Here is a 16,098-nt window from a genome sequence, read left to right on the forward strand (position 1 = left end):
TGAGGATGAGTGAGGTTGTTAGCGTCTGAGAGTGTGTGAGGTGTAGTGAGTGTGAGAGTGTTGTGATGGGTTTTAGGGGAGCGTGTGTGTGAGGGTAAGGTGTTTGAGGATGAGGGGGTGTGTGTGTGAGGGTGAGTGATGGGGTGTGAGGTTTCAGGTGTGTGACGGTGTGTGAGTGTGAGTGTGTGTGAGGGTGATTGAGGGTGAGAGAGGTGTTGTTAGGCAGAGGGTGTGTGACGGTGTGTGAGCGTGAGGGTGTGTGAGGCTGAGTGTGAGTGATTGTGAGTGTGAGTGAGTGAGGGGGTGTGAGGGTGATGGGGTGTGAGGGTGAGGGGGTGTGTGTGTGTGTGAGGGTGAGCGAGGGAGTGTGAGTGTGTGTGAGTTGTTGAGGGTGAGAGTTAGGGTGTGTGAGGGTGATGGTGTGAGGGTGATTGAGGGTGTGTGAGGGTGAGGGGATGAGGGTAAGGCTGTGTGAGGCTGAGGGGTGTTGATGGTGAGAGAGTGTGAGGGGTGTGAGTGGGTGCGGCTGTCCGGTGTAGTGAGTGTGAGCTTGTTGTGAGGGGTGTTATTTTTTGAGGGGAGTGAGGGTGTGGGAGTGTGTGTGAGTGTGAGGGGGTGTGAGTGTGTGTGAGGGTGAGTGTGGCGGGAAGAGGGCATCAGCTGGCAAACCAGAGAGCTCCCTCAGACCTTGGAGCGCCAATTGGCTCTGAAATGAAAGGCCACTTCGCCACACACACACAGTGTACACACTTCCAGCTGCTGAAACGTTGTTCATCTGTGCTTTCACACTTGTAATCAAAAGCCCGGGCCAACCGCGTAATGGCCCGACCACTCACGTCTTATTCCAGGCCGAATTGTAATGCAACAAACATTGTGGGGGTTGATCGTGTGTCTTGTTCTGCAGAGAGCTTTCTGTTTTCACAAGCTAGAAAGAAACCGGGACCGAAAAAAAACTTTAAAGTATGTGCCACACAGCTGTTCAAAAACTGATACGCATGGTTTCATTCTTCTTGAACGCAGTTATCATTTGAAAAACTGTAGTTTTCTTGAAAATCCAATATTTAAAATGGGACGAGTCGCAAAATACATAGAATAAAAAAGTTAATTTTCGAAATGCATTGCTTTACACATCTGTTTTTCACACGACTTTTAACGTGCATACCCATTGATGCAATTTAGGGTTGCATGCATGTGTCTGTGTATATATTTATATATGTGTACATACATGTTTATATTCATGTTTATTTTCCTGCAAGCACACTCACACGCTTAGACAACCTTCATACATGTTAATGTATCTATCTACTACGTCGAGTATGTGAAGCCGTGTCTTGCAAGGCAACGTGAACAGTCCTAGCGTGTTTGTAGACTTTATGGTAACCGATTTGTTATGTGACCTTGAAGTCGTGTGTAATATATAACAGGCATGATTCTTTTTTTTTTTTTGGTTTGTCTGCAAGAAAACGTTTATCACCTCCACGTGGTCGATGCAAAATCATGGCCCGTTGGCTTTTGAAACTTTTAATCTTGGAGGATTCGCTGGTTATAATGGCGCAGTAGCATATTTTTTTCAACACAGGCTCTCCATCCGTGAGAAAATATAATCTAAGATTTGGATCTCAGGAAAGCATATAGTGTAGCTGGAAACTACATCACGAGAAGCGGAAAGTGCCTGTTATTTAGAGCAGGCCAAAATATTGTTGTGGGACAAATTGTACATTCACTTTCTCTGGATCCGCGAGCCTCCTGTGAGCGTTCGGACTATCGCGAGCAGCTTACTGGGTGAAAATTCGCCGGTCCGAATGGACGTGCGTTATTTAATATACTGCTGTAAATTGCACACACAAAAAATAACAAGACGGAGGGAACTTCTTGCCTCTTGGCAAATAATAACAATTAATTTCCGTCGATTTTATGTAAAAGGTAATTAGTGTGTGTGTTGGGGGGAGGAGGGGGTGGGGGAACTCTCTTAGTCCCACGTTTCTCTCAAATGTAGTGGCGTACGTCACAGGGTGCATTTGCATTTTGGGACACGATGTGAACTCAACATGAACAAGCGCACTCTGAAAGACAACAGCATTGTTTTAGTGTTCATTTACAATTAAAAAGTCTAAACATACAATGTACACGTTGTGTCAAAGCGCTGTAATGCGTGCCTCGCGACAGGCGAGACCTAAAAAGGAGCCTGAAATGGATTTATTATGCTTTGCAACTTCGCTAGTTTGCTTATTACTCACTCGGAGGACCCTGTTTGAGCTACAATTTTTTCCAGGTTGTCGCCTGCACTTTTCCAGCAGTTTTTGGTACCTTGTTGCTACAATTTGGGCTGTTTTCCTTTTCATTATTTGAATCTGCGTCTGACAACCTTACAGTACTCTCTTATTCATTATGGAGTCTGGAATTGTTTCAGGAAGAAGCAGGTCTTATCTATACAGCAGGAAAATTATCTTATCCTTGCCAAGAAGACCTGCTTTTGATAGATTAGCAGGGAACGCTGCATAGAGGACAATGTGTAAACAGATGCTAAATATACATATTAAAAAGTAGAGATTCCCATCAATGAACACCAAATGCAGATGAAGTTACTGTAGAGGGAACCAGCAAGCTATTCTTTCACTAAACACACCCGACACAGTAGCCACGGTGCACAGCAGATGGTAACCAGTAAAATGTAGCCTAGGATGTGTTCTTCAGTTAAAACCCCCAGAATCACCATTAGTCACTGGTAGCTATATAACAACAAATGACTGCATTCAATTTAAAACATTGTATGTACATGGTCTCAAAGCATGCAGACTTCTGACATTTCTCCCTCTTCAATAAAAGTCCACATTTAAAGAGTTGCAATATTCCTACTAACACATTTCTATTGTACAGTGGAGAAAATTAGGACCTATTCCCTTTCAACTTTAACTCTGCTCTGTCCAGCTCACTTCCCAACTAAAGAAAGGCCCCTTTACTTCCCTAACATAGCACTACAGCATTATAAACCTGATTTTCTTTTGCCTAGTGGGTGATGCAGAAATTTGCTTTGCAGTAAAAATGACCCCCGGGAACTTTGGATTTTCCAACTCTTCTTAGTAAGCTCTGCTGTTTAATCACATTAGTACTATAGAGTAAAATAGAAATATTTGAACAATCTAGGTCTTTGAATGTCTTTTTGGATGTTCATGTGTAATCAAGTACCCAGTGTTAAGTCTGCCAGTAGTGTTCTTCCAGTTTCTGTTTAGTGCCTGCACCCTGTAGTAGATCCCCCTCAAGCTGGAATGGAGTATTACCTGATATAAAAGTTCCTGTTCCTTTCATAAAAGCCTGGGACTGGCATGCTGTATACTCTGACAGCCCCTGAAATAGGCCCAAAAAGTCATGTTACTTGTGGACATTACATTTTCTCTTACAAGTGGCATTGGGAACTGCAGTTGCTCAAAATAAAGCTTGAGACACATATGCAAGGAAATAAGATGGAACGTTATGACAACGGAACACATTTTTGTAAGGTATGAAATATTAAACATGGGTGTGAACCATCACAATTATGACTGAGCCTCTTCCCTTTGATCTTAACAGGAATGAAAACGTGCCGAACAACGTGAAGGAAAGTTTAGATTTTATTAAGGACACGGATTATGCTCATTTTCCTTCGCTTCAATACTAATTTCTCATAATAGCAGCCATTTTAACATTTCAGAAAAATCTATTTTCCATGAACATCGGGAAACCATCAATAGAATAAGAGTCCTTCTTTAGTATGCATAATTTAGGGTCTCACATAGTCCTTCCTCGCTGACTGAACTCACTCTTTCTTCGCGTGAATCATGCCATCAGTACAATATCACAAGCCCCGTTTCGATCCATCTTTTCCTGCAACAATACGCCATGTCAGAAACATTTTTAACTGTATTTTATCTAAACATGTCACAAGATAAAGCACACTTCTATTAAGGCAGATAACTTTAATACCATGACATCAATACATTTCATTTGTAATCACCGTACTGATAACAGCCGTACTTACAATGATATGGGAAGGGTCCTCATCTCGATGATTGCCGGGTGGGATAATCCGTGTCCTTAATAGAATTGAAACTTACCTTCAAGTTGTTAGGCACATTTTCAGTCTAAGTACCAGAGGCAAGGATTATGCTAGTTCAAAACATATTCACCACCTACTGAGCCACCTCCACCACCAGTAGAATCTCTTGAAGGTTGAGTCCAAGGAACAGTCTGCCTTGTGCAACAGGTCCCCCAGGCACGCCCCCCCCCCCAAACAAAAGGATTTAAAGCCACAGCACCCCTTGCGGAATGCGCTCCAAGCTTCTTAGTATCTATGCCTGCTTCTTACATGACCCAATGGACCACCAAGCTATAGGGGGTGAGGATATCAACTTAAATGGCTTTTTTAATGTAATGCGTAGTTGCCGTTCCCCAGGAGGGCAGACTTCTTGATAAATTTCCTTATATGCTCTCAGGCAATGCACAAAGCATAACTTGGGAGGGTCCAGGAACGCTGGTTAAGTGATCATACAAGTATTCAACTTGGTACGGCGACTCACGGTAAAGACTACCCTATCAGGGGGAAACACTCTTGCAGAAATGTCTAAGGCTCGCACATCTGAGATCAGTCTACAGGAAACCGAGCAAAGTTGCATCGCCATTCGGTTGAAAGTTCCTTTTTGGATAAGTACCGATTTGGTTGCCAGGACAGAAAAAGGTTTAGGACTAGATTTACGTCCCACAGAACTAAATTGCATGACTCAGGAGGAAGAGAAAGGTAGATGCCACGGAACAGCTGGCAAACAAACAGGTGCTCCCTGACCGGGGCCCCATCTATGGGATCATGCCCTGCTGAAATGGCAGATCTGACCGTGTTGACTTGAGTGGTAGGTCTGACCGTGCTCTGCCAGGACAGACAGGAAATTCAATACCTGCACTATATCAACAACCATGGGATCCGGGTTCCGTAAAAAAACTCATCTAATCCAGGCAGAATGGTATTGTTTGGAGGTACTGCCTGCCCGTGTCTTGGACAGGAGGAGCTGGGAGCGACCAGTGTTGCCTGTAATCCACCAAGCCGTCAACTGGTGGGAACCCTTTGATACCAGGCAATTCGGTGTCTGGTCCAGATTCAACAGAATGTGTGAAAGCAGGGGGACTCTGAATGGACAATCCCAAGAAAGTTCCAGAAGAACCAGAAACCAAACTTGCGACCTCTACATGGAGGTTATCATGACTACTTCCACTGTCTGCTGGCAGACCTGAGGCAAGGACCGAGTGATCATCAAGGAGAGGAGGAAATGCATAGCCCCATTCCTGGCTCCAGTCCTAGAGAAACGCATTTGTGGCCACCACCTGTGGGTCCGATCTCCAACTGCAGAACCAGGAAAGCTGATGGTCGAGACGCTAACAGGTCTATTGAAATTGGGCCCCATAGGGTTGAGAGCCACCTGATAGTCTAGCTTCCACGGGCTGGAGTTGTGAAAATGTCTTGAGTGCAAATCTGCTATCTGATTGCTTGGCCCAGGAGATATTCTGTTGTGACTGAGATTTGATGCTCCGTGCATCAGTTCCAGAACTCCTACGCCATGTCCGCCAGAACTCAGGATCTGGTACCCCCTAGGTGATTGATCTATCTCACCGCCAAGACATTGTACATTAGTAGTCCGTACGCATCAGAAATACCCCTGGGCAAGTGCACGGCCTTTCCGCATGGAGGGGACTGGTCAGCACTTGCAGACTGGGAAGATCTGGGGTTGCAAATGATCTGGGATCTGTATGGGGAGGGAGCCCTCTTGCCTTTTCAGGCACTGCAAGACAGATAAGGTTTGCCTAAGGGTGATATTTTGCTACATGCAGCTCTGCTATCTGCGATCCAGAAATACTGGGGAGAAGGGTTATCGGAACCGCAGACGTCCTTGACATGTCAATATGTTGTAATTTCAGCAGGGACAGTGAAGGCAGTCACATGCCTGTGAGGGTGAACGGTGAAAGAGGGACAGCAGCCATTGAATTGGTTACGTGAAAGGTGGGAAACCGACTCGGGTAAGGAGATACCTGAAACGACCTGGAATACGATTGTGGAAAGGGCATGGAAAGGCACTCGGAATGCCAGATGATTCCAACTCATTAATTTTTACTTTCTCCACAGGGCATATTTAACCCTAGAGCAGATAACTAAATATGTTCATGTGGACTCGGCGTGCTGCCCAAGATGTAACACGAGGGCAGCGGACTTCCAACACATGATGTGGAGTTGCCCACAGCTAGAAACATACTGGGAGGAGGTGGTCGAGGTGCTATGTGGAGCAACGGATAGGCAGATAGAGCCGGACATGGGGGCATGCATACTGCACTGGTTTCCGCACATAGCGCGCACTAAGATCACAAGCAAATTTATCGATTTGGGGCTGTTGTTGGTCAAACGAGAACTAACAAGACAGTGGACATCCCAAATGGGGCCTTGCGTGGCGAGATGGAGGGTGGAATTCGAGAACTGGGCGGATAGCAAGAGTATGGCCAGGTTTCAACAGGCCAGGAGAGCGAATAACGAAAAAGCGATGGAAACTGCACGGGCGTGGGAAGCATTGGTGGCATTGATGAGGCTCCCGGAGTCGGACTCGGACACTGACTAACTGGAGGCGCCTCGGGAATGTGCTGGGGCATACAGAGTATAGATAAGCAGGGGCGAAATGAGAGAGCAAAGGGGTAGGAGCGGAGATAGCGTATGAGGGAGAATAGATCAAATGTAATGGGAGACCCGCACACCCTAGCACAATATTGATGTTTGATTATCCTTGTTTATAGTGCATGGAGCACACCGGTGGGGGAGTTAGTGGGGAGGGAGAGGGAGGGGTAAGAATAGGCAGGGGGCACCAAGTCTCAAGAACAATGTGCTGTGGGACGATTTGGCATGCCTACACTGATGATGATACGAACAGGTGATAAGGAGGATTGATAGCGTCATGCAGATCGTCTTAAGATGTGAATGTTAGCTTGCAGGCGGACAGCTAATATCAATGCAATGTAATAAGGAATGTGCCCCATGTAGCAATGAGTCATGTACAAGGGGGGTTTTGTGTGTGTTGAAAAATAATAAAAATATTTTACAAAAAAGGGGCGAAACTGTGTGTGACAGAAGGGAGGGGTGTCTGAAAGCATGTGTGAGAGAAATGTGTATGTGAGAGTATAAATTGGGTGCGTAAATTTGAGAGAAAATGTGTGTGTGATAGACAACTTTAGAAATAGTTGATATATATGTCTGGGAAAGTGTGGTGTGTGTGAGAAAGAGAGAAAGTGTGTGTGAGAGAGATGAAATTGCTAGTAGTGCAGCGAAAAACAAGGCAAAAGGAGGAGAGAGTGATGCAGCATCACGGGACAGCTGGGCAATCTGAAACTTGACAGCTTTTGCAGATTCTGCTACGTTGGAGAGAGCATTAGATGACCCTGTGTGGCCTTCTTGACTTTTCAATCAATTGCACGTTTTATGTCAGGTTTTCAAGCTTTCTTTTACAATATTGAAAGAAAAACTACAAATTTCAGAATGCATCATGATGGTGGCTGAAAAGGATGGACTGGCTGGTGGTCTCAAACCATACATGTGGCCATTCGGCAGCTACGTACGATAATCTGTAAATTCACTACTACCATCTGCAGGACTGTTTACTAGGTGGAGGCACTGAAAATAGTGTTTTATAGCACTAGAAATAGAAAAATCATGCACTTTTAAAATGAAATATAAAGGCGAGAGTCATGAAAATCAAACATAAAGTTGAGTGTTCTAAAATTAAATCTATGTGTGTATATATATATATATATATATATATATATATATATATATATATATATATATATATATATATATATATAAATATCCTACTGGCGGTCGCCAGTAGGTAGTTATAGTTAGGACCTAGTTTCCATAGGAAATCCACAACATTCTATTTGGAATAACTTTGGCACCGGTGGATGAATCTTCGTGAATTTCTCCAAGGAAATGGCCTGTTCGCTTCCGCTCCTTCCCTAAAAGTTTGGGGGTGATTTCTCAAGTGGAGGCCGAGGAAAAAGGGGGGTCCCAAAACGTGTTTTCCCCATGCAATTTTCCATAGGGACCTTTAGCCAGGGCTACAGCCCGAACGGCTGAATGGAATTACACAAAATGTGGCAGAGAGGTAGAGTTCTGTTCGCAGATTGTGCCTTTTGTTAAATGGTGTAAATCCGTTCAGTAGTTTTTGAGAAAATTGCAAGTACAATCATAGCGATATCTAGAGACGGAGTTCAGCACGCGTACGGAAATCCGTTCAATTCCGAGCGCGAGCTGCATGCTGATTGGCTGTGAACTGTCTGTCAACACTCGAAACCAGGAAGTGTTGGCGGCCATCTTGTGCCTTATAGACGATGTATGCAGTCTTCTATGTGCTTGCAAATTTGTGTTTTATACGTTCAATTTACTAGTTTGTATCGTTACACTTCCAGCAAACACTCTGCCACTGTTGTTTTAGTTTTGTAGTGACTCATTCATCCGTATGTAGTAATCCTATCACTACATTAAAACACTAATGGGCACATATACAATAACTGGCATATCCCCAGGAATATGTCAGTTATTGTGCTCCGTGACACCACCACCATGGATGTGCCATATTTACAATGGGGTGTACCATGGAACAGAAATGGCACATATATGTGATGTATCTGAGCTGTAAAGGTGGTGCATTGTTTGAGTTATGTTGGAAGTGCAACGTATCTCCAGCAATGGTCTGGGGGCTCTTTGCTCAGACTGCTGTGTCAATCCCTACACCTGCTTTAAGGTAGTGCAGGGTTTTGACACAGAATGAGCGCAAAAGTGACAAAGTGAAATCTTGTAGATTTTAGTCAGCCTCTTTTAGGAGGTGTTCCTGCGCAGAATGCCCCCCCCCCCATGTAGGAATGTGTCCTTCCGGTACAGGGATTTACAATGTGAAGTACCTCCCAGATACGTCACATTCTAAATACCACATATTGTGGTGCATCTTTTGCACCACTGCTTCATCAGAAAAGTGATGCAACAGTGGTGTAAAAGAGGCACAAGAGGGTTGTAAATCTGCCTCTAACAAACACTTACAAATTCACCGAGGCAGTTGCACTAGCAGTGCATTCTTTTTGAGTTTACTTTTGTTATTATTTTACATTAAAAATATGAAATATAACTTTAAAACTAAAATAAATATAAGTATTTATAATAAAAATGTAGGAAATTACTATAAAAAGAAATAAATATAATAACTAGTATATTTCAAAATTATCATTTACAAAACCTTTGAAATTCACTGAAAAAACCATAGGTTTCACCCATGTTATAGTTAGCTGGACATTTATCTCTACAAAACCATTAAAATTCCTTCGTTATAGTTAGTTCAGCTAACTATAACTTGGTGCCCGCAATGCACTGCTGATGACGTCACATATTACATCACTCATGACATGGTCAGTGACATCACTTGTGGCAATTTTGTCTAAACTAAAGACGCTGTAATAACCAAGAATACGAGTGTGTGCGTTCCTCTGTCTCCAGACTGGTTTCTGGGGAATCTTTTGTATATGACATCGGCGAGATCCTGCCGAAAGGTAACACGCACCACGCCAAAAAAAAGTGCGCCGGAGTCGAGGAGGATCAAACTGGGAGCCATTTTTTGACGAGAAAAAGACTCCAGGCAGCCATCGCAAACCAGCAGACTTCTGATGCAGCAGATTAAACAACGAAGAAGCGACAATAAACGGCAACGGATACAATCTAATTTGAACACTCGAAGAACCCCAAAAGGAACAACATAAGGAGACGGAATCGTCGGAAACCTACCGGAGGGCAGCAACCGACGCCGACCGACCCGAGTGGGGTAAGAGTGATTCAATTAACTGTACGCCGGTAATCGCTATTGTTTAATCAATACTGCGCAACATAGAAGCAGCACAAGCGACTAAAAGCGTTCTCAGTGAAACAAAGTAACAATTGTGAATTTGTACATTGAAAAAACGCAGAGACTCGTATTCTTAACAGTGCATAATTTGTTTAAATAAAAGACAAAAAGAATCGCCATGGAAGAAAGAGAGGCGAGACGAAAAACGGAAATAGTTGATTTTTTTTACGACAGCTCCTAAACCTCGAACTGAAAGGGGCCAAATATTAACAACAAATAAAAACAAGGATAAATTAAGACATTGGGAGAGATAATCAAAAAAATAAATAAATAAATGGTGGGAGCTAATAACCCTGCAGAAATATGTTGAAGCAAAACGAATCCCAAGGGGACTCAGATTAACACTAATGCCGAACCATCAAGATACTAGTGGGCAACTCCTGCAAGAATGGGGGGGGAACATCTTCTAGATTCCTCGACATGTCTTATGATTATACTAATAAAACACACAGATAAAGCTCTAAAAGAAATAAGGGCAGAATTAAAAAACGTGGAAGAAGAACTAGCAAAACTAACCTTAACGGAGGATCAACAAAAACTAAAATCTGATATTCTAAAAAACTTAAATAAACACTAAGAGAGAGTGAAACAGCGCTAACAATTTAAGTTCCAAAGAGACAAGGCAGACTTCGAAGAAGGGAGAATTTTCACTTTTGGAAAACAATACGATGAAAGGAAAAACAAGCAACAAAATGAAACAACAGCCCCAGAAACCTCCAGCTTTGATTCTCTAAGTAGTTTAGAACTGAGTAAACAGAAGAAAATCCAGCACAAACCACTGAAATGACAAAAAAGAAAAACTTTTTAATAGAAATGCGACTGGCTCTGGAACAACAAAGTGCAAAAAACCAACCAAAAAGAGGCAGAGGCAGAGGATGGAACCGTGGAGGAAGAGGAAGACCAGAAGAGGTCAGAGAGGTCAGGGAAGAGGCAAAACCAGATACTTGGTCAAGGGACAGACTGAGACAACCTCGCAAATAGAAATACAAGATCAAAACACACAAGAACTGACCATAATAAACCTATCCTCCAGACAAATACCATCCGAAGAAAATGAACTACTCAAAAAAAGGTTTGAATTTCTGCCCCACCTCACATCTAAACATAGCAGAAACTACAGTGGATTTGTATAAATACACGAGAAAACTGAAACTTGCCTAGATATAAGCAGAAAAATCTGTAAATAAAATAATTCAATATCTGAAACCCAGGAAACAATTGAACTATTAGCAGAAGATGCAGAAAGTGTTGAAAGATTGGTAACAATGGGCGCCACATCAGAATCGCAAGAAAAACACTCCTTAGAAGATTTAGAGGAAACAACTCCCACATATGGAGCAAATGAAAGTGGCTTAAAACCAAAATCAAAATTTCGTCCAATCCTACCACCTGGTAAAAAAATAGATCTCTTCCACGAGGCAGTAGTGGAAGATTTATATAAATTAAAATCAAACACAGGAAAAGATAACTTAACAACTCAACAAAGAGATCTATTGAAAAATCTACAGGAAGACAAAAATATAGAAATTAAAAGAGCAGACAAAGGAGGCAATATTGTTATCCTCGATAAAAAGGACTACATAGAGGAAGCTAACCGACAACTACTAGACGTAACGTGCTATGAAATATGGCATCAAGACCCTAAAAAGATCTGCAGGACAAATGAATTGGAAACAAAAGGGCCTAATAAGTGAAGAAGAATGTCGATATTTAGAGAAGGAATTTCCGACAACACCAACATTCTACTGGCTGCCGAAAGTACACAAGAATTTGAACAAGCCACCGGGAAGACCAATTGTTTCAGCCAACAACTCAATTCTGGAAGCAACTTCAAATTACATAGACCACTTTCTAGCTCCATTGGTAAAGAACCTCAAATCGTATATAAAAGACACAACAGACCTACTTAAAAAACTCAGAAAAGTAGAATGGAACCCTGCATACAAACTAATAACAATGGATATGGTATCACTGTATACCAATATAGAACACACTGTCGGAACTAATGCTTGCAAATATTATCTTGGCAAACGCAACATCAAATATAAAGCCCATAACACCATGCTTAATGAGATGATATCCCTATGTCTACATAATAACACCTTCCTATTAAACAAGAAAATATACAAACAAATAAAAGGCTGTGTAATGGGGTTTTCATTTTCGCCCAATTATGCTAACCTAACAATGGGGTGATTCGAAGAACATCTAGCCTGGAACATCAATAACTATGAATGGAGAGAAAAAGTCATACTATGGTTAAGATTTATAGACGCTCTGTTAATCATCTGGAACGGAACAGAGGAGGAATTCGAAAGTTACTTTGAGAAATTAAACACTACTCCAACCAACTTGAAGTTCACTTTTGAAATTAGCTCAAAGAAAGTGACATTTTTGGACACCGAAATCTATATAGAAAAGAATTCCCTACAGACAACCCTACATAGGAAGAGTACGGCCACAAACTCCACACTACATGGCGATAGCTTCCACAATGAGAGTCTAAAGTGGAGCATTCCGTACGGGGAATTTTTAAGACTGAAAAGAAATTGTTCAACAGAAAAAGAATTTCTCAAAAATATTGAACAAACCAGTAAACGCTTCCTCAATCGAAAATACCCCAAAAAAGCTGTCAAAAAATGTTTTGATAAAGTTTTGACGCAAGATCGCACCACAATCTTGGAAGGAAAGAAAAAAGAAGACATAAATACTTAAGACAACAAAATCAGACTGATTACAACATATAGTGCGGATAACGCAAAACTATCAAACATCATCAAAAGACATCGTCAAATTGGATCCAACTATGACAGAACTGATAGGAGACCATCCCAACATAACTTTCCGTAGAGCCAGGAACATAGGGGACCAACTAGTTCATAGTCATTTTAAAGCAACTCCGAACACAACATGGCTCCAAAGAAAAGGATTTTGGGCATGTAAGCAATGCAAAGTCTGCAAAATAGCAAAACCAACACAAGAAATCAAGACCTATTGCAGAAATAAATGGCAAATAAAGCAACGTCTAACATGTAAGAGCACACATGTGATCTACATGATTGAATGCCCGTGCCAAAAGAAATACAGAGGTAGTACCATCTTTGAAGTCAAGAAGCGCATATTGGAACATGTGAGAGCCACAACGCACAAAGATCGTAGCAACGCAGTGGTCAGACACATGGAAAAATATCACAACAGCGATTGGGAAACCCTAAAATATTGTGCATTGGAACAAGTACAACCACTAGAACGAGGAGGTGACAGAGTTAAACTACTAAGGCAGAAGGAATCGAAACATATCCTAACCTTTCGAACATTGGACCCCATAGGTTTGAACTAGAACGAGGAGCTCTATGTCCATTTATAACAAATATTCAAGCACAAGGAAAGAAAAGAAAAAACTGCAAAACAACAAGCGAAACACTGCTCACCACAGAGCTATAAATAGGAGTGCAATAATGAAGATCAAACACTTGTTCCAATAAAAGATTGGTAAAAAAAGGAAAATTGATAGATAAAATAAAACCGGCTTGATACACTAACTCACCAGAGAGTGAAAATTAAAATGGACTAGAAATAGAATGAACTGCCTAAAAACTGCGAACAGAAGATGTAATTTACTAGAGTGTAAATAATGAATTAATAAGAATTACTTAGATATTGCAGTTGATAAGTTTGTTATATAGGTCGTTGTTTTTAACAAATTGTTCTTTTTAAATAATTACAATCACTGTATATAAAAAAACACGAGCACTTGAGTGAATGGAAAAAGTCACAAAACTACAGTCACAGACTACAAAACCCACAATGCACTAAACTGATTAAAGGAAGTGATCTTGTGTATAAATAAAAACGCCCACAACAACGAGTTCCTCATCCCGTGAGCAAGCCTTGAGGAAAGACGAAACGCGATGGGAAACGGGAGATTCTGTCTAAAATAAAGACGGTGTAATAACCAAGAATACAAGTGTGTGCGTTCCTCTGTCTCCAGACTGGTTTCTGGGGAATCTTTTGTATATGACATCGGTGAGATCCTGCCGAAAGGTAACACGCACCACGCCAAAAAAAAGTGCGCCGGAGTCAAGGAGGATCAAACTGGGAGATTATATATCCATTACGGAGCGGCATCTACAAGCGGATCCCCGTCCTCACCTACACATAAATCAAGCTGCTGCTCGTGTGCTACTCAAAGGTGGACAACCTGGAGCAACAATATATATATATATATATATATATATATATATATATATATATTTGCCATAGGTCAGTGACTCTCTTGAGGTCCGCAGCCCTGCTATCATGCTTGCGTGGCTTCTCTGTGGGCTGCTCAGTGCAGTTCTCTTTCGTTTTGAGCTCTAGCTCAACATCCCCCTCAGCGGCCACAAGTGTGAGGTAATACACATCAGGCTATAAACTACGCCCGATTTCGGAATTGCCTGTTAACGGCCAATTGAACAAGACTGACCAACCTCTTTTTTTTACGTCTGAGATTATAGAATTTAAAGAAGGACTAGTGGGCGTGTAAATATTTTGTGGAAGTTTCAAACACTAGATAAACCACACGTGTGAAAGGACGAAGTCCGATTAACAGCCATCTTGAATAAGATGAAATCGTGAGTTTCGGACAGTTTAAATGAAAAAACAAAGCTGAGGTTTTAACATTCAAATGAATGACAGATTTGACGCATTGGAAACGGGAGTGCAGGTGTGCAAGAAGGCACAAAGAGGAGTGCGGTGGGGGCGGGGGGGGCCAAGAAGTCACGGACTGCCAGAGGGGTGGGGCCACAAGAAGAAAATAGTGTTTGAAGTAAAGGGGCCAGTAGCCATGGAAGTATACTAATGACGACATGGCCATCATGAGGAGGGCCTAACAGGCCAAAAAACCGATTGGAAGGCAGCATTTAGGACCTAAACCAATGAAAAAGATAGGCGGAGCTTCTACAAAGCTTCCATGCCATACTGAATACTGCATGCCTCCCAAAGGGAGCAGCGCATGCGCGCTGCCGCTATACACTCGACCTAATGATCAGTGTAGGACTCTGCATAGCCAACGAAGAAGCCCTTCAGATTGCATGGACTGAGGACTTTGAAAAACCCTTATGTGTTTTAATATTGACCCAGTGCTAACCGTTACCAACATTCTCATGTGCCTTCCTTATTTTCTACAGACCTGTATGAACAATACAGCTTTTGCTGAACCCTTCTCGTTACCTTACAGTATCCGAACAATTACAAAACTGAGGACTTCAATACCTGGTTTCACAAACCCAACTCATATCAAGAGAAAGGTTGCTCTCTAACCTTGAATGAATAGAGCTGTGGTTCAAAAAGGATGAATGAAACTTCTTCAACTGGTACACAGACCAACACACCACATGCACCATTTCTCACTGCTATGATGATGTCAGCATCGAATTATCACCCTGTCTTACGGATTGATCATCATTTCCTTCAGCCTCTCCCGCTCATCAGCATGGAAAGCTGGTCAAGCTTTACTCCAACTCATAACCATAATTTTATTGGGGGAAACGGACCTCTGCTTCATCACCTCTGCCCTACCTAATCCCTTAAACTCCAGATCATTAATAACAGTTTAACACTTCCACCCTAGTCTAGCAACCAATGTTGCTAAACGTATCCCTTCCAAATACATCTCAACAAACAACCCATGAAAGAAGCGAGGTTGGTCCATAGATGTAAAATTACAAACGCCAAATGGTAGGAATCATAAACGATAGTGGGAAAAAAACTGAACAGCAAGAAGGATGATTACACTCAAACATCACTCCAGAAAATGTAAGGCCACCATGAGGAAAGCAAAACGAAAACACTGCACACACCATGTCAGCAGCAGTGTGTCCAAAAAAGGAACTACATGCAATGATTAATGAGCATTTGGGCCCTCAGTACACTGACCTAAAAATCCTCCATCTCATGAACAGTGCGACTCTGTAGCTAATGGCTTCTTACGAAAACAAGCATTTGCAATGCAATAGGCCTCGCATTCACATGATTTTTAGCTACTGGCATTGTAAATGACAATGCTTTCTATTTATGTTTTGGGTTTTTAAAACATAAATGCAAGGTATTGTTATTTACAATACTAATAGCTTAAAAAACACACTAAACCTCACCATCTATACCAACA

The 16,098-nt window shown here is 42.0% G+C and overlaps 1 protein-coding gene across 1 annotated transcript in view; it reads right to left on the minus strand.

The window, feature by feature from the left end:
- The window catches only part of TMEM141 (transmembrane protein 141), a 107,260-nt gene that overhangs the window by 63,698 nt on the left and 27,464 nt on the right, over positions 1-16,098 (minus strand). Inside the window, exon 2 of the mRNA XM_086921174.1 lies at positions 3,279-3,345. Coding sequence (XP_086777300.1) covers positions 3,279-3,345 — 67 coding nt within the window. The remainder of the gene's footprint in view (positions 1-3,278; positions 3,346-16,098) is intronic.

This window comes from Lissotriton vulgaris, chromosome 5, assembly GCF_964263255.1.
Source record: "Lissotriton vulgaris chromosome 5, aLisVul1.2, whole genome shotgun sequence".
NCBI classification, from domain to species: Eukaryota; Metazoa; Chordata; class Amphibia; order Caudata; family Salamandridae; genus Lissotriton; species Lissotriton vulgaris.